The following is a 20,245-nucleotide window of genomic DNA, read 5'->3' as shown; positions in this document are numbered from 1 at the left end:
TTTGATATACAGGGTATTGAGATTTGGGAAAATCTTTGTAATCCATTTTCGGTCAGAAATTTGGCTATTAAGGGGTCAAAGTTCAACGATTTGACCTTTGAGAACTCTACCAAACTCCTCTGCCAATTTTGGGTATAAACAATTGAAATTTTAGATATAGGTTCCTTGGACATGGATCTAACTTAATAACTTGATTTGAGCCCAAAACAATAAATGTTAAGGGGTCATAATAGGAGTCAAAGTTAAAAAAATTTAACCTCTGCGGTCTCTACCAAATTACTCAGACAATTTTTGGTCTAAACATTTGAAATTTTACATAAAGGGTATTCAGAGATAGGGCAAGCTTTTTAATTGGTTTGGGTCGAAAATTTGAGCTACCAATATATAAATGTATGTATGTTTGCATGTCTGCCTAAAACTTTCGACAGAGGCGACGGATTTTCACAAGATCAGTATCGTTTTGAAGCTCGACTCTCCAGATGACAAATACCGAAAAATTGGCTAAAAACATTAATTTCTTCACCCTGAACTGGGCACTTTTCTATAGGGAGGGGTCGCTTTTTTCGACGACATTTTCTAATGTCATCCCCTCTTTTCGATTGTCTAGCCTTAATTTAAACTTACGTCACTTTCGGTCTGGCGGTGGTTGTAACAGCAAAAATGTTAGGTTTTTTTCTTCACATTCTTTGCCTCCATCACGATACGGGTTCGAGCCTGCCTACTACAACTTGTTTTTTTTTTTTTGCTCAACACACACCTCCAAACACCCGGGCAACGCCGGGCACCCATGATAGTATATTATAAATCAAAACATCATATCCAATATAGAATATTCTGGGGAAAAAAAAAAAAAAAAAATCACAAAACAAATTTTGCAAAATAGAAATCACCCCACCCCCCGGCAAATCTCAAGCAACAAATATTTATAGATTAATTTACCCAGTCACTGCTTAGCAAATCAGCTTATAAACACTTTTTGTTCGTTTGTCTGTTCATATTTTGAATTTGGTCAAGGGAGATAATTACATACAAACTTCCTGCGTAAAATAGCATTGATATTGTCAAGAATAGATACGACACTTTAGTCTTAACCAAAAGTTTAAAGAGCCATTAAAAATTTTTTTTGTGAATAGGCATTTTTAAATATGTGCCAAAAAAAAAAAAAAATCTATAAATATATATAGTGCGTCAACGTATAATTTTTAAATAATTACTGATAATATTGTTGTCTTGAGTTTGCGGTTAACATTGATGAAAAGGAAATAAGTTTTACCTTTAATCTATTCGTATCAATAATATTGTAATTTATTCATATCAATAATACTGTGGAGTCTGCATTCATGCTTTATATAAAAAGGAAGTGCGTTTTAATTTATTGATACCAATAATATTGTAGGGTCAACGTTTATAACAGACATTTAAAAAGGAAGTTCCTTTGCTTTTTTTTCTCTCACACGTACATCTCCCCTCTTTCTTTTATAATTAAAAAACATTGAAAAGTTTTTTTCGGTTTTATTTTAATTATTATTTTTTTTTTTAAAGAATTATTGAAAACACTTTAAAATATTTTAAAACTATTTTTTTTTTTTACACAGTGATCACCACTTATCAAGGCCCGGAAGCCACTCAGGGATAAGGGTTATTGCAAGTACATTACGTTAGTGTGGAGATTTGATGAAGTGTTTACTTAAGGGGGTGGTTCATTAGGAATTTGTTAACATTGGACTTGAAGACATCCAAGTTGTAGTCCGGTGGGAAGCAGGCAGATGGAACAGAGTTCCACAGGCGGGGAATATTATGTATTGGATATGTTTTTTTTTTAATGATGTCTGAAATTTTGTTATTTTTGATTTTATCAATTTTATTTTTATACTTTCATGAACATATTTATTATATAAATTCAAATAAAAAAACTTATTTTTAAAATTAAAAAGCTTATTTTTATAATTTCATAAACATCTTTACAAAATTTCAAATAAAATAAAAACTTTAAAAGAATTTTGCTATTAAAAGTGCAAATAAAGACTAATTGCGTTATTTTTTATCTTTTTATAATTTTGTTAATTTTTTATTGTATACTTTTCAATAATAGCCTTTTATATTTTATTTCAAAAAATCGCTTCACAATTCTGAAGAACAATAAAAGTGGAGGAACTGATTTGCCTTGTCACTGCTTACAGTCGCATTATGCCAAAAGTTAGGAAGCACATTAGTTGACTATTGTGATACTATAAAGTGGCCCTGAGGTGGGCTTGAGCCACTAAGTGCTGAGAGCGGGGGGGGGGGGAAGACAAAGGAATAGGAAATGGCTTAGAATAAACAAAGAAATCGGAAATATCCTACAATCAACTATAGATAGGAAGTAGCAAACAATAACAATAGAAACCTACAGATAAAACAGGGAAGGGCAGTTTCCGGTAGCCGGGGTGGGGTGGGCGACCTGAGATACCAATGTAGAGGGGACAGTCGGTTGACAACTAAATGCCCTTGACGGCGGATGGAAGTTGGACATTTAGAGTTGACTGTGAAACAGAGATAGAGACGAATGTAACATCGATAGAATAGGGAGAAGACACACACACGCACACAAGTCCAACAGTCAATTATATGTGAAACATAGGCATCACCACATTATCAAGGCCAAGAGGCCACTCAAGGATAAGGGTTAAAGAGTGTACATTAGAAATTGGACAATATAGTAATCATTAGTAATGAAAATTTGGTAAATTTGATAACTTATATGGAACGGCTCATCAAGAACTTATTTACGTTAGACTTAAAGACAACCATATTGTAGTCGGCCGGAAAGCAGGAAAACGGAAGACAATTTCACAGGCGTGCAGTTCTAAGAAAGAATCTCTGTTCATGGAATCTACGTTTAGGTTTAGGCACAGATAAAGAGTGGGGGAAATTATTGATAGTGTTTACAGCTAGACGAGTGTTTCTTGTGAAAGTTTGGCGAGGGGGGACCATAGATTGAAGCTCAGTCGAACACTTTCCATGAAAATAACGATACATCAGAGACAAACTCGCAACATCTCTTCTGTGAGATAGAGGTTGCAAGGAAGAGAAAAGGACATCTCCTACGAGGCTACGAAGTCTATTTTGAACTCTATCAAGGCAGGACAAGTCCTTTCTAGCAGCTCCTGCCCAGATGTGGCAACAGTATTCCATCCTTGGACGTACCTGGCTCTTATATAGATAGAGAATAGCATCAGCAGTGAGATATCTACAGGATCGATAGAAAGATCCCACCATTTTTCCAGCGGCCTTGGCAACAGATTTGATGTACGTGTTCCATTTAAGATCAGGAGTAATGGTCAAGCCAAGAAGCTTGTCAAAACTTGAGGCCTCTTGAAGACGAGAGCCATTCATTTCAATTGATGCCAGATGTGGATCAGAATGTTGATGATGTAAAGAGAGAAGCTTGGTTTTAGATGCATTAAAAGTAACCAGCCACTCCTTACCCCATTGTACTACGTGCTCAAGATCAGAGGAGAGAGAATTGGAGAGAACTTGTGCGTTTACTGTCTTAGATGTGCTACCATAAATGGTAGTGTCGTCAGCATAGATGTCTACAAATGATGTAAGGATGTGATTTGGAAGATCATTAATATAGATCAGGAAAAGAGTTGGGCCCAGGATGGATCCCTGAGGGACACCGGCATTAATACTGTGAGCTTCTGATTTTTGCCCCTCAACTATTACTCTTATGAACCTATCAGAAAGAAATGATTTAATAATTGAGAAGACATTTCCAGCAATACCATAGCTAGAGATCTTATGAAGATTTATTATATTTCTACTTTTGTGAAACCGCGTTTGTTTCCATTGACAGTCGCCAGCGAGAAAATGACGATCCGGCCATAAGAAGAATAGTCGAACGAAAAATCCACGATACATAATGTTGGGAGTCAGCGATCTGTCAGGACTGCGCATGTCTGGTTAAACTATAACCAAAAGGAAATATGTTTTACTCTCGTATTTATTCATACCAATATCATATTCTGTGTTTGTACTTGATATTTATAAAAACGAAATGAGTTTTAATTTTAATTTATTCATACCAATAATATTGTGTGGTCTGTGTTCGCGGTTGACATTTATAAAAAGGACATACACTTTACTTACAGAGAAGCTAGTTAGACAGAACTAGTTGATAATATATGGCAGCTATTTTGGGAGTCAACCGTTTCAACACAACTAAAGTTTCAGTCAGGGTTCTTTAAACGGAAACAATAAAAACTAAAACAATGAACGCTACTTACTGCCCATAGAATCCACCAAATCTTTAATGGCGTTTGGACGTACGCTAATGGCGGCACACCGTTCTAACAAATCCTGCGGAAGACGGCCGGCCTCAGGGTCAAGCATATTCTCATTCAGTTGGAGAGATGTGAGAAAATGTCTGCAAGAAATTTGAAAAAGGAAAAATAGGTTGTAGGTCATTAGCCATCTTTTTTTTTTTTTTTACATGGGGGTCACCACTTATCAAGGCCCGAAGGCCACTCAGGGATAAGGGTTATTGCGTGTACAGTAATCAATGAGATAGTATTGTAGTAATCATTAGTATTGGGGGTTTTGATAGAGTGTCTTAAGGGGGCGGTTTGTCAGGAGTTTGTTTATGTTGGACTTGAAGACGTCCAAGTTGTAGTCAGGTGGGAAACAGGCAAGCGGCAGAGAGTTCCACTGGCGTGCAGTTCTAAGAAAGAAGCTTTGCTCATGGAATCTACGTTTGGATTTAGGCACAGATAAAGAGTGGGGAAAATTATTGACAGTAGTTTCAGCCAGACGGGTGTTTCTCGTGAAAGATTGGCGAGGGGGGGGGGCGAGGGATTGGAGCTCAGACGAGCACCTGCCATGGAAATAATGATAAAACAAAGACAGGCTCGCAACAAAGACAGGCTCGCAACGTCTCTTCTGTGGGAGAGAGGTTGCAGGGTAGAGAAAAGGGCATCCCCCACTAAACCGCAAAGTCTATTTTGTATTCTGTCAAGGCAGGATAGGCTGTTTTTAGCAGCTCCTGCCCAGATGTGGCAGCAGTACTCCATCCTTCGACGTACTTGGCTTTAGCCTCTTGCAGTGTCTCTATTTGAACAAATAATCAGTTGTACACAAAACCCCTGATAAAATAAATAAATTGCTTAAAAATAAAATAAAAGACAAACATATACACATATACATATTATTTGGACTTTTTTAGATGAGGATCGGTAATTCATATTATTTGGATTATTCAGACTACTGTTCTCGTCTTGACTTATTTTCACAACGGCTTGGTTTGATCGATGTAACACCTCGACTATTTTCAGGAGATTTTCCTTTTGTTTTCTTTGCAATCTGGCAGATAATTCTTCAGGTTTCTTTTTTTTCTTTTTCTTTCTTTTCTTTTCTTTTTTTCTTTTCTTTTATTTTTTTTTCTTTTATTTTTTTTTAAAATTATTTTTCAGGTTTCTTCTTCTTTTTTATCCTCTTTCCCAGCTTTATCCTTTTTCCACTTTAGTTCTTATTTAGAATTTTACCTTCTTTATGATGTCATATTCCAAAAATCATATAAATAGATCAATGTTTATTTTCACTTAAGAATATCAAATTCTATGAGAAAAGGGACTTTCACTTTTTTTTTTTGCGAACTGTTATCCATTTTGAGGGATATTTTCACAACATTTCTAATATATAAAAAGATATATTTTCACGTTTCTAATATATAAAAAGATATATTTTCACAACGTTTCTAATATATAAAAAGATATATTTTCACAACGTTTCTAATATATAAAAAGATATATTTTCACGTTTCTAATATATAAAAAGATATATTTTCACAACGTTTCTAATATATAAAAAGATATATTTTCACAACGTTTCTAATATATAAAAAGATATATTTTCACAACGTTTCTAATATATAAAAAGATATATTTTCACAACGTTTCTAATATATAAAAAGATATATTTTCACAACGTTTCTAATATATAAAAAGATATATTTTCACAACGTTTCTAATATATAAAAAGATATATTTTCACAACGTTTCTAATATATAAAAAGATATATTTTCACAACGTTTCTAATATATAAAAAGATATATTTTCACAACGTTTCTAATATATAAAAAGATATATTTTCACGTTTCTAATAGAGGGCGGCAGTACTAGGGGTCTATCTTCAAAAACCATTTGCACCTAGCTTAATCTCTTCATTAGGATGATAATAGATAGAGAAAAAAAGAATTTTTTCAAAAAAGTCATTTTTGGCATATGGGGGGCTTTTTTTACGATAGTGCCCCCCCCCCCCCCCCCGGGGCCCAAAATCACCATTTGCAGCAAAAAATTTACATTATGCAAAATTGCATGCACCTAAACGTCCTAAATGGATACAAATTGGTATAGATAGTTGAGACTGATGATTTCTAGCCATTTTTGAGGCATTTTTGGGTTTATAGGATGAAAAGAAGAGCCAAAATGAGCCAAAATTTGCTCAAAATTACCCGAAATCTTAAAAAATCAGCTATTTGGCTACTATGTTACTCCTAAAACGTCCGAAATGACTATGAATGGACTTAGTTGGCTAAAACTTACATTACCCCATAATTTCTAGCCATTTTTGGGTTCCTAGGATAAAAAGAAGGTCCAAAATGAGCCGAAATTTGCCCAAAATTACCTGAAACTTAAAAAATCGGCTATTTGGCTACTATGTTGGGGGGGGGGTGCAATATCGTAAAAAAAGCCCCCCACATGCCAAAAATGACTTTTTTTCAAAAATTCTTTTTTTCTCTATCTATTATCATCCTAATGAAGAGATTAAGCTAGGTGCAAATGGTTTTTGAAGATAGACCCCTAGTACTGCCGCCCTCTATTTCTAATATATAAAAAGATATATTTTCACAACGTTTCTAATATATAAAAAGATATATTTTCACAACGTTTCTAATATATAAAAAGATATATTTTCACAATGTTTCTAATATATAAAAAGATATATTTTCACAACGTTTCTAATATATAAAAAGATATTTCACAACGTTTCTAATATATAAAAAGATATATTTTCACAACGTTTCTAATATATAAAAAGATATATTTTCACAACGTTTCTAATATATAAAAAAAACAGTTCAAACTAAAATAACAGCAAAACTTATGGAAAATAAAAAAGTAGAATAATCAATGAACTTTGGGTACTTGTACAGTTTAATCAAGACATTAAAAAATGAAAATATCGAAAAAAGGTTATATTGTACGTATCCGTTTTGAACGGAAGATCTCAAAAAAAAAAAAAAAAATTTCACTTAATTTGATTGAGTATTTTTTTTTTTTTTTTTTTTTTTTTTCACAGCAGAAAAACACGTTTTTATGACAGCACATTGAAGGCAGACATCTTGGATTTTTAAAAAAATTTTGTTCAAATTTTAAAAACGCCACAGGGAGATAACTCCTGCTAAAGCGCCGACACTCCCTCTCCATCTTATTACTAGCTTTTCTTCCTAAAAATCGAACCTTTTGCTCAGTATCATATCAAATTGTTTTTTCGCTGTAAAACAAAAACTACTTGATGAAATTAAGTGACATTTTTTCCCGGAGAACTTCATTCCATAACGGATATGTACAATTTAAACTTTTTTCAATATTTTCATTTTTTAATGTCTTGATTAAGCTGTACAAGTATCGAACTTTGAAATGAGACTGGATGGTGTCTTCATATCAGAAAAGGGAGATACTTTTCTACAAAGTGCTAGCCTGACGGTCATGGCATTCGAATTTGTTGACTTAAGAATAGTAAATTAATTTCATTTTGTATTAAAATTCTATTTTTCTGTAAATTTTGGTCTACATTAATATTTTTCACTGATAAGTATATTCATAAGTTTTCTTTATCAACTCTTATCCTCTAGTGGCTTTTGGGCCTTGATAAATGGCGACTCCCATGTAAAAAAAAAAAAAATACATTTGATAAAGAATGAAGGATCATTCGAAATATTAAAACTATAAAAAAATCATAAAAAGAAAAATTAATTTCCGAAACAAGATTTGAGGCGAAGAGAGTTCTTTTTAAATAAATGAAAAACTGTATAAACCAAATATTTCAGCCGACTCCAACCTTCTTAAATGAGTTATTGGTATTATTTTTTTTTTTAAATTTCTCTCCATTTTCTAAGCAAAAAAAAAAAAAAAAAAAAAAAAAAATGGTATTAAAAATTAAGACAGTTATTAATATCTAGATTTTACGTAGAGGGCATGCTGGTGACGTAATGGCAACTAATAGGATGACCCCCCCCAAAAAAAACAGGCCCCAACTCCAATTAATAAAGTGTACATGGGGCCCGTTTTTTTCTTTGTGGTCACACCTGTATAATTTTTTTTTTTTTTTCAAAAATGATTTTCAATGGAAAACCATTAGATCTACAAAAATCGAAATAACACAATTTGGCTGCTTTCATAAGACTGTTTTATCAGGTACGATGAAATTCATTGTTTTTTAACTGTGACACACTTTCATACATATGTAAATATAAATAATACATACTCAAGTTCTTGGTTTTTCTCTTCTATAAGACCAGTCAGTCTCCGGGAAATCTTGGCTTTTTCTTCACTAGAAAAAAAAAAAATTATTATGGTAAAAAGAAGATTATGGTAAAAAAAAAAAAAAAAAAAAAAAAAAAAAAAGATTCTGGTTTAAAACAAATGAAGATTCTGGTAAAAAAAAAAAGATTATGGTAAAAAAAAAGATTATGGTAAATCAAATAATTTTGGTAAAAAACAAAAAAAGATCATGATAAAAAAAAGACTAAAAAAAGAATATAGTAATAAAAATTATGGTAAAAAAATATAAGAAAAGATTATAGTAAAAAAAAAGATCATGGTAAAAAAAAAAAGATCATGGTAAAAAAAAAATTAAAAAAAAAGATCATGGTAAAAAAAAAATTAAAAAAAAAGATTATGGTAAAAAAAAAAAAAAAGATTATGGTAAATCAAATAATTTTGGTAAAAAACAAAAAAAGATCATGGTAAAAAAAAAGACTAAAAAAGAATATAGTAATAAAAATTATGGTAAAAAATATGATAAGAAAAGATTATAGTAAAAAAAAGATCATGGTAAAAAAAAAAAAGATCATGGTAAAAAAAAAAAGATCATGGTAAAAAAAAAAATAGGTTCTGAACTGTCAGCTAGGATTCAGCCTCTGTTCCATTGACAAAATGTTGCATTCCTCTGTCTGTTTTACAAGTATTTTAATGGTGAATGCTCTGACGAACTACAAGCACTTGTACCCTCTCAATGTAAATACCCCCAACAAACCTGACAAGCAGCAGAATCCCACCCCTCCACATTAGAGATCCCTATATACCAGAAAGTCCTCTACTCTAATAGTTTCTTCCACAGAACTGCTAGATTTTGAAATTCTTTTCCAGGTTCCTGCTTCCCCAACTGTACTGACATGCAGAAGTTCAAGTGTAATATAAACAGACATCTTGCTGCTCAACTCCCTACATAGTATCCCTGTAATTTATGTCCGAGATAGTAGCCCCCTACCAAAGTGGCATTGTGTCTTGTTTGGGGGGGAAAATGCAATAAAGAAATTTTTTTAATTTGTTGCTTGCTGCTTAGCCTTAAAATTTTCTTTTCTTTATTAAAAATAAAACTACTTGATCAATTTACATGATTTTTGGTGTATGATATTTTCTTTCGGACACGGATACGTACATCATGCAGATTTTTCTTTATTTTTGTTTTTCATGAAGGCGGAATTCTGGACAAGCATTCAATAATTTTAAGCTGATGACACATCTAAGGCCGTAAATAAACTTTTTATATACTCCCTAGATTATAATATCTAGGATTTACAAAATGAGGTCGTCTATCTTTTATTTGAGCGACTTTTACAAAATTCACGCTATTTCTTTGTCTCACGTGTTTGTTCGTATAAAAACAAAACTAATCGAAAACGAAGGCAGATTCCTGGCTTTTGTTCCAGGGACATCCAGAAGTAATTAGTTTTGATCAGATGATTGCTATTCATTTGGACACTCCCTGTTTTGTGGGGAGCTGGTTTTCCCCAACATCGTGGGGAAACAAATACGGTGGGTGGAAAGCTGAAAACTAAACTGGCTAACAGCGTGATTTCATTTCTGTTCTTGCGTGAACTCATTCACTTAACTTTCACTTTCCGTGTGTCAATTTTTTTATCGTTAAATTTGAACGCTTTTCACTTTCTCTCGCATCATAGCGCAGCAGTAAAATCTGACGTTTTCTTTCACTATCTTTTTTGCCTTTGCATCAAGGCTCAGGGTTCGAGCCTACCTGCCTACTAACACCTTTTTTTCACATTCTTTTTCTCCTTCACTGTTCAGGTTCGAGCTTGTTTGCCTTACTACCACTCTTTTTTTCTTGCCTTCCACACACACACACACACACCTACAAACACCCAGGCAACGCCAGGTACCCCTGCTAGTAAAAAAAATAAACTAAAAATGATAAAAACCAAGGACAAATGTACAAAGCAAAAAAAAAAAAAAAAAAAAAGGTAAAATAAGTATAAAAGAAAAGGACGAAAGAAAAGGGATTTATTGGATGTGTTTCTATCAGTATTTTGTCTAATTTTCGATTTTTGAGCGATTATCGAGGCTTGACTACAACTCAAAGGAGACTATTTTTTTTAACTTGAAAGGCTCCATATTACTTTTTTTTTAAGCAAAAAAAAAACACTTTAAAATAAGTTAAAACACAAAAAAACTTATCCAATTTATATTGAAAAATCTCCAAAATGTTTGATAAATTGGCAAAGAACGCAGCAAATTCGAAAACGCAGTTGACTTACCTATACAACGAGGCAGCTTCATGTGCTTCTATTGGCACTAATTTTTGAAAGATATCTGGTCCGGATACTTCTGGATCATTTGGATTAAACGGGATTCCTTTTACCAAAGAGGCACCTGCAGGGGAGAGAATAAAATAAAGTCTTAGTGAAAGACTGGTTCTCGACATATCACCGAACTTAAGCAAAGATAAGCCTGGCCAGTACCAGAAGGTTCACCATTTACAAATAGTAGTCACTATATAGTGTGGCAGGGTGAAAGCAATTCCACCGTTGGAAGCAGTAAGGCACCTGCTTCCCTTCGCTAGCCAGTGGGAGACAAGCAAGGTTGATTTTAAACTGAAAGCCATGTTTAATTTCAAAAGAGTTTCCGATGGGTAGCTATTCTGTACAAGAACTGGAGAGGAAGAATTTTCAACAGGTAACTGTTCTGCACAGGTTCTGGACTTTATAATTTTGCAGGCAAAAAGCAAAAGACCTTTCTCGTGTTGACACAAAGAAATTATGTGCTGGGATGTTAAAAGATGCAATATTTTTATGGAGCAATTCTGGTTTCTGATTAGTTGCTAGTAGAACACGGCTTCATTTGATTTGTCAGTTCTTATCGCCAGTGTTTATAAGCAGAAACTTCCAATTTTCGGTGATCTATATATATATATATATATATATATATATATCAATCATAATTTAGTAATTTAAATTTTATGATATGAAATGGTTAAATTTCAAATCTAAAATTTTTATTATATGCAAGACAAAGAATACAATTCAATAAGTATAATAAAAACTATAAAAAATATATATAATAAAAAACAATATAAAATATATGTATATATAATTAAAAAAAAAACAGTTAAAAAAAATATATATATATACATACATTTATATATAATAAAAACCATAAAAATATATATAATAAAAAACAATATAAAATATATGTATATATAATCAAAAAAAAACAATTTAAAAAAAAAATATATACATATATATATATATATATACATTTATATATAATAAAAACCATAAAAAATATATATAATAAAAAACAATATATGTATATATAATTAAAAAAAAAATATATATATATATATATATATATATATATATATATATATATATACATACATTTATATATAATAAAAACCATAAAAATATATATAATAAAAAACAATATAAAATATATGTATATATAATTAAAAAGAACAATTAAAAAAAAAAAAAAAATATATATATATACATACATTTATATATAATAAAAACCATAAAAAATATATATAATAAAAAACAATATAAAATATATGTATATATAATTAAAAAAAAAATATATATGTTTCACCTTTTACTTCTGGCAGACTATCTAAGGCTGGCACTTTTTCATGGTAGATAAAATCATTGTCTTTCTTGGAGGAATTAAATCTGAAAGAAAATAATGAGCAAATTAATGCAGCGTCTTTTTTGTGTGTTTTTTTTAATCAAAAAAAATTTTTTTTAAATAAATAAGAAATAAAAATAAAAAATAAAAATTAAAAATAATCACCAAATTAATTAATCAAATAAAATTTTTTTTAAATAAATAAGAAATAAATAATCAAAAAAATTAAAAATAACGAGTAAATTAATGCACCATCTGTTTTTAATCAAATTAAAACATTATTTTTAATAAATAAGAAATAAAAAATAAAAATAAAAAAATTAAAAATAACGAGTAAATTAATGCACCATCTGTTTTTAATCAAATTAAAACATTATTTTTAATAAATAAGAAATAAAAAATAAAAATAAAAAAATTAAAAATAATAAGCAAATTAATGCACCGTCTAGAAATTTTTAAAAATAAATAAGAAATAAAAAATGAAAATAAAAAATAAATTTTTTATAAAGTGTTTATTCCTTTTAACGTTATAATTAGAACCTGGAATAATGAACAAAAAAACATTTGGTGCTTGTTCATACTTCACTCTAAACAATAAAAAATAAAGAAAAATCTGTATGATGTACGTACCTGTGATGGAAATAAAATATCATACACCAAAAATCATGTAATTGATCAAGTGTTTTATTTTGAAATAAGATAATCAAATTTTATGGCTAAATCATAACTTATGAGTGACGATCTCGCGATGCCATCTTAAAAACAGTCTGAAGAAACAAGCGAGATAACTCCAAATAATTAAAACTTGCAAGATTAACATGGGGAGGAAGATTGCATTGAAAAAACTCAAATTTGCTTAAAAATTACATTTTTTTATAAAAATAAACCTATTTGATCAATTTATGTGATTTTTGGTGTATGATATATTTGCTCCATCACAGATACGTACATCATACAACTTTTTCTTCATTTTTTATTCCTTTTAATATAGGCGAAAATTCTGAACAAAAACAAGATTTTTTTTTTTTTTTTTTTTTTAGCTGGGTACGTATTTGATAAATTTTAAGAAATAGTTATAAATCCTAAGAAGAAAGCGAGATAGAGGCAGACTAATTATACTGCGCGTACCACGACAACTATTACAACTGGTGCTGACAATAAACAGAAAGATAGAGAACAACTCTGTGTAGTCAAGAATACTTGCTTTTTGTAGAATTTTAAAATTAAACTGGAATTATGTACGAGGTGTCTTTAATAAGTTTCCAGACTTTTTTGTACAGGCATTTAAAATTGTTGTAGACTCTTGAAAATTCAGTATGTTATTGCTATACATCTTATGAGATGACTGGCCAATTTTTATGATTTCAGATTCAAATGAACAGCTACAGCAGGAATTTGAATACACCCTACTAAAGCCTGATTGTCACAGCTAGTGAATTTCAAAAATGCAATCTGAACGTTAGGTCACTTTAGAAGAATGATATGCAATAAAATTCTGTTTTAAAAAATTCTATAGAAACGTATGGAATGCTCCAGACTGCTTTTAGACCATCTTGCATGAACCGAACATCAGTTTTTGAGTAGCATAAGAGATTCAAGGAAGGCAGCGAGTCTGTGAAGGATGAGAAGAGGTGTGGGAGGAGTAAGAAAATCAGAACACCAGAGTTGATTGGCCACATAAAGAATTTCATGGATAAGAACTGTCATATGTCTATAGAGACAATAAACGCTTATCCCTGAGTGGCTTCCGGGCCTTGATAAGTGGTGATCACTGTGTAAAAAAAAAAAACAAAAAAAAAACAAAACACACAGTTTGATGTCAGTGTGGGAACTGTACACACATTATTCACAAGGAACTGAAGATGCAGAAGATTTGTACAAAGTTTATCCCAAGGGCGTAACCCACAAAGCCATTCTTGTCACAGACTATTTGACTAAGATGAGTATCAAGACAGTTCCTCACCCACCTTACAGTCCAGGAGTTGCTCCCTATGACTTTTGGTTATTCCCAAAAATAAAGGAAAACCTTAGAGGCTGCCGTTACAGTACAACTGAGGAGATGAAAGAGGCCGTGACAAGGGTCATTGCCACGTTCACACAAGAGGACTTCCAGAGGGCCTTCGAGAAGTTGTTGGAACGGTATAACAAGTGCATTGCAGCTGGAGGAGATTACTTTGAAGGAGACTAAAGTTTCATGTGTGTACTACCAATTCAAATGCCCATACGAAAAAAGTCTGGAAACTTATTGAAGGCACCTCGCATGTATTAATCAGTAAATGGTAAAACTTCTACTAAACAGAAAGTGAACGTCAAAAAGAAAAGTTTACATAACATAACTAAATCGATTGCTACTACTACAACAACTATTACAACTGCTGCTGACAACAAAGAAAAAGAAAGAGAAAAACTCTGTGTAGCCTGCCACTTTATCACTGCTGCTACTATATATCAACAAGCCGCGCGTGCGTGGTTCCCTCCCCCCCCTGATGCCGCATGGTGACGAAATGTGAGAAGTGTGACAGGCCAACGCGAAAAACCACATATAGTCAAACATACGAAGTCTTGTTGGGGAATATGAAAAAAGGGCCACAAAAAGGGGCGTTTTTAGCACTATAAATCCCCAGGGACAAAAACTAGAATTTTGCCAGGGTCACCCATACTGAATTAATATTAAGAACAATGGGCTCCATATTTTGGCCGAGTTTCAGAAAAATCTAATGGATAGATCCAAAGTTATGGGGCAAAATGTGTTATTTTTAGCCATTTTGGGGCATTTTTGACCTCTTTTGAGCCCTTGGAGACGCAACGGAATTTTCCAAAAAAAATCTATGTAATGAAATACAATTTGTGGCAAAATTTCAGGAAAAACTAATGGACGATAATCTTGCAATCATCCAGACTAATGGACGCCACTGAAAACAGGTCCTTCTCCGCTAAATCAAGGGACCAACAATACTTCTGCTAGGAGATGCGCCGGCACATTGGGATTTGAAGATTTCTGACAGCTATAAATATAATAAACTTTTTTTTTTCCACAAAGGAGTCGCCACTTATCAAGGCCTAGAGGCCACTCGAGAATAAGCATTAATTGAGTGTACGGTAGTCAATGGGACAATATTGTAATAATTGTTATTATGGAAATTTGGATTACTTAGGGGGACGGCTCATCAAAAACTTGTTCACGTTGGACTTGAAGACGACCATATTGTAGTCAACTGGAATGCAGACAAACGGAAGAGAATTCCACAGGCGTGCATTTCTAAGAAAGAAACTTTGTTCATGGAACCCATGTTTAGGTTTAGGCACAGATAAGGTAACTGCCAAGACCAAACTGGTTTCCTTCAATAACTACAAGCAACCTTCTCTGCCACCAATAGCAATGGCCAGTGACTCCCTGTCTGAGAGTACATCTTTCAAACTGCTTGGCCTAACGTTCACAGGAAACATGAGCTGGAACAATTATATTGAAAACATTGCCAGGGCCGCTGCAAAAAAGGTAGGCTTTCTCTACCATGCTAGAAAACTACTGACACCTGAAAGTATCCTGTATCTCTATAAGGCCACCATTCGCCCATGTATGGAGTATTGTTGTCACATCTGGGCTGGTGCGTCTACTACTAGTCTCTCGCTCCTAGACAAGGTTCAAAAAAGAGTCGCCAATCTGATAGGTCCTGAACTGGCATCTAAGCTTCAGCCTCTGTCTCATCGACGAAACGTTGCATCCCTCTGCTTGTTCTACAAGTATTTTAATGGTGAATGCTCTGACGAACTGCAGATACTTGTGCCCCCACGACGCAGACACCCTCGACAAACCCGACAGGCAGCTAAATTCCACCCCCACACAGTAGAGATCCATAGATGCAAAAGATCTTTCTACTCCAGTAGTGTCTTCCCCAGAACCGCTAGACTCTAGAATTCCATTCCAGGTTCCTGCTTCCCTAACTGTACTGACATGCAGAAGTTCAAGTGCAACGTGAACCGACATCTTGCTGCCCAAATCCCTACATAGTGCCCCCGTAGTTGCTGACCCTGATAGTAGCCCCCTACACCTGAGTGGCAATGTGCCTTGTTTGGAGTGAAAATGTAATAAAAAAAAAAAAAAAAGAGTGAGGGAAATTATTGAAAGTGGTTTCAGATAGACGAGTGTTTTTTGTGAAAGTTCAGATGAGCACTTTAGATTAGGTATATAATAATGATAAAGTTGCAAGTAAAAAGGTTTTGTTGATAAAAATCCAAAAAGTATACAAACTCACTTTCCGACAACGACATCAAAAGTAAACTGCAGTGGTTCATGAATATCATCTTCTTCGTCCTAGAAAAAAAAAAAAAAAAAATGGTTACAATTATAATAATTGCAATTATAATAATTACGTGGCATAAATACAAAATATTCTTTTTAGAAGGAATTACTTCAATTATTGGTGTTGGATATTTGGCAAGTGCCCCAGGAACGATGACAAAGGAAAGTCGGTCAGATCCAGGATCCAGATGCTCCAGGAATGACATCAAACAAGTCAAAATGGGGAACGTAGAATCCCTGGAGATTATGTCAGCGAGACTGACCAACATTTCAAGACAAAATATGTGATAGAATGTTTGACGTCATTTGTGCCAATAAAATAGAACAGCAGAGAACAAGAGAGAGAGCAGCGACGACAGGCAAGACAAGTGACACATTTTTCTCCACTGCACCCACCACCACCACCATGCCACACACACCTTCCCTGATGCCATAACTGTCATTCTGAAATTGAAAAGTTTGATTTAAATAAACAAAATATTTTATAACCAGCTGTGTGTGTTTTTATTTTGCTGCGAAGTGTATATATGGCGACAATGACAAAGGGTGATTTTTCTTTTTAGAAATTATATAAACTGACAAACACATTGGATGGCCGAATGCAGTGAATATATAACATTGGTATTTTTTTTCTTGAAAAATTGCATTCTCAACAAGACTCAAACTTGCACTTGGCAAACTATGTAAGCAAACTATAAGGTATTTGCAGCTCATCTTTCAATTTTTGGATTTTTTTTTTAATTATGTCCAAACGCATTATATCTTCTCTAGATGAATTGATTATTGCTATTTCTTCTGATGAGTTAAGGGCAAAATAGATTCACTGATTGATATAATAATTAAGTGATTGATTTTGTGCTACGAAACAGATACTGTCAAGAATTGTAGGTGTCAACTGAAAAGAATTGTAAGCTGGTCAACATCATGAAATTTGGAATATAGACTTTTGTCATTTATTCATTATATATAAAAGTGAAATTGTGTCTGTGTGTGTACATTTCCCTATCAAACTACTCTGTCAGTTTTTAGTCTACAGACTTGAGATTTGACATAAGGAGTATTGAGATTTAGGAAAATCTTTTTCATCAATTTTTGGCCAGAAATTTGATTGTCAAAGTTCAACGATTTGACCATTGAAAACTCTACCAAACTCCTCCGCCAATTTTCGGTCTAAACACTTGAAAATTTAGATGTAAGTTACTTGGGCATGGATCAAACTTTTTAATTTGATTTGAGCCCAAAACAATAAATGTTAAGGGGTTAAAATTGGGGTAAAAGTTTTTTTAAAAATTGACCTCTGTGGTCTCTACGAAATTACTCAGACAATTTTTGGTCTAAACATTTGAAATTTTACATAACGTGTATTCAAGCTTTTTTCTTTTTTGGGGGGGGCTGAAAATTTGGCTGCCAAGGGGTCAAAGTTCAAAAGATTTGACCTTTACGGTTTCTAGCAAACTATTCAGCCAATTTTGAGTTTAAACATTTGAAATTTTACATAAAGGGTATTCAGACATGCAGCAAGTTTTTAATCAGTTTTGGGGCAAAAATTTGGCTGCCAAGAGGTCAAAGTTGAAAGAGTTGACCTTTGCAGACTCTACCAAACTCCTCTGCCAATTTTATGTCTAAACACTTGAAATTTTAGATGTAAGTTACCTGGACATGCGTCAAACTTTTTAATATATATATATACATATATGCGCAGAAAGTTATGAACAGTACATAGGACCCGAGCAAAGCCGGGTTGAATTGCTAGTAAATATATACATTATATGCGAGTGAAAAAAACCTACACATACACACCAACAAACACTACATAGATCATCATGAACACTAGAGACGAAAACAGACACATACATATATACAACAGTATATAGACTACTATATAACATGTATGCATTTTGGTCCTTTGTTTATACATACATCTGTTTAATATATATGCTCCACTAGGTAACACTACAAATGTTTTGGAAATAACCCCCCCCCCTCATAATCAGATATGTTCGGACATAACATTTATTAGATTACTTCGATAAGTATTTAATGTACATTATCATGATGCATACTATATTTAATCGTTAGTGGTGGAAATTGTGTAGAATTTGATTATTTAAGGGGACCGCTCAACAAGAACTTGCTTACATTAAACTTGAAGACAACCGCATTGTAGTCAGCTGGAAGGCAGGCCAGCAGAACAGAGTTCCACAAGCAGGCAGTTCATGGAATTTGTGTTTAGATTTAGGCATAGATACAGAATAGGGGAAATTGTTGATAGTGGTTGTAGCTAGTCGAGTGTTTTTTTTTGTGAAGGTTTTGCAACGGGTGAGGGCATAGATTGGAGCTAAGACGAGCACTTGCTATGAAAATGATAGAGCTGGAACAGGCTCGCAACATGTCTATTGTTGGAAAGATGTTGCAAGGAAATTAAAAGAGCATCATTAGGTGTGTCAGAAATTTCGTGAAAAATATTGAATAATTCGACCCCCTGTCTTTCCAAGCTTATAACTACTCGAAAAATGTAATTCAAGCCTTAATTTTTTTTTTTTTTTCAATTAAAAGGAGCTAGGACCAAGGTTTCATTAAAAAAAAAAAAAACATGTTTTTTTTTAAAAAAGGTTTTAAACTTCAGACTTTACAGGTAAATTTCTAAAAAAAAAAACACTACTTTTTTTTTGTTTTAAATTTGAATATATTATTTATTGATCTCTTATCTTCAATTTGTGATATACAATGAGACAGGCTCAAAGGTGCAGTAAACTGCAAACTGGATGCACCCAACAGGATAGACACTGACAGAGGTAACATGCGACCGAGAAAAGAGGGGGTGGTGGGACGGACAACAGGCGTAGAAAAAAAAAAACAGTTGTAAACGAAAAAAAAATAAAAAGGAAAAAAGGTAGATAGGGCCAGAATGGTATTTGTAAAGGATACTTCTTTTGGCCAAGAGAGCGGTAAACGCTAATTGACCATGACAGCCCGGCGCCGATCGCCAAAGAGGTGAGTGGCGGAAGGGTACCAATGAAATTCCAATTTACAAAGCGAACATTGTTGGCTGCTCCCTGGTGGGTAAGTGGCCTCTATTGAAAAGACACGTGGCCTTTGTGGAATTGGATTTGGTTCATTTTTATGATCCCTCAAAGTTAATTGAACGAGACCATTCTGGTTTTAATGGCCCGTCAAATTCCATTAGGCACACACCGGCCGAGATTGAGGGTCCGCCTATTCTACTCGATTGCCAACAGAAGAAGAAAAAAAACAGCCTCTTTTTTGGGCATAGGCCGCCTGGTGAAGATTTGAGTGACAGCGGTTCCGGCATCCTGATTGGCTAAAGGGCCGAAGGAGAGGAAAAAGGAAGACGATCAGGAAGAAGGCATAGTTCCCGCCCCCACAATATAAGCAGCGAGTTTTGAGCGCAAGGACAGAGACACAGAGACAGATGGACACAGAGAGAGAGATCTGCTCCCCTGGGCTCGAACGAGCGAAAAAGCCGACTGCCTCATCGATTGACCCTGTCACGTAGCTATTTAGTTTTTATCAAAAAAGAAAGAACTTTGCAGTTAACAAACGGCCAGTCCCTAATTTAATAGCGAATTATGAAACGACGATTGTAACCTGTATGAATAACAAGGAATTTTGCATAAGAAAAAAAAACAAATATCGACTTGTCTTTTTAATTTGTTTTGCATGATTGCAGAAGCGCTCGACGAGTCTCTTTCAGGTTACTGGCCACTGACATTCTCGACACGGAGACCAACAATCGGG

General features: G+C 33.4%; 1 protein-coding gene across 3 annotated transcripts in view; it reads right to left on the bottom strand.

Annotated features, from left to right (window-relative positions):
• LOC145268667 (tyrosine-protein phosphatase non-receptor type 23-like) overlaps positions 1-20,245 on the bottom strand; it is a 144,856-nt gene that overhangs the window by 86,369 nt on the left and 38,242 nt on the right. For all 3 annotated transcript variants that reach the window (XM_080124154.1, XM_080124155.1, XM_080124156.1), the window contains exons 8-12: positions 16,440-16,498; positions 12,151-12,230; positions 10,818-10,932; positions 8,528-8,593; positions 4,269-4,408 (exon numbers count right to left, since the gene is read on the bottom strand). In XM_080124154.1, coding sequence (XP_079980280.1) covers positions 4,269-4,408; positions 8,528-8,593; positions 10,818-10,932; positions 12,151-12,230; positions 16,440-16,498 — 460 coding nt within the window. The remainder of the gene's footprint in view (positions 1-4,268; positions 4,409-8,527; positions 8,594-10,817; positions 10,933-12,150; positions 12,231-16,439; positions 16,499-20,245) is intronic.

This window comes from Euprymna scolopes, chromosome 44 (genome assembly GCF_053919585.1).
Source record: "Euprymna scolopes isolate OS-2025 chromosome 44, ASM5391958v1, whole genome shotgun sequence".
Lineage (NCBI taxonomy): Eukaryota > Metazoa > Mollusca > Cephalopoda > Sepiida > Sepiolidae > Euprymna > Euprymna scolopes.
The sequence above is the reverse complement of the archived record's forward strand: the minus strand, read 5'-3'. Positions and strand labels throughout refer to the sequence as shown.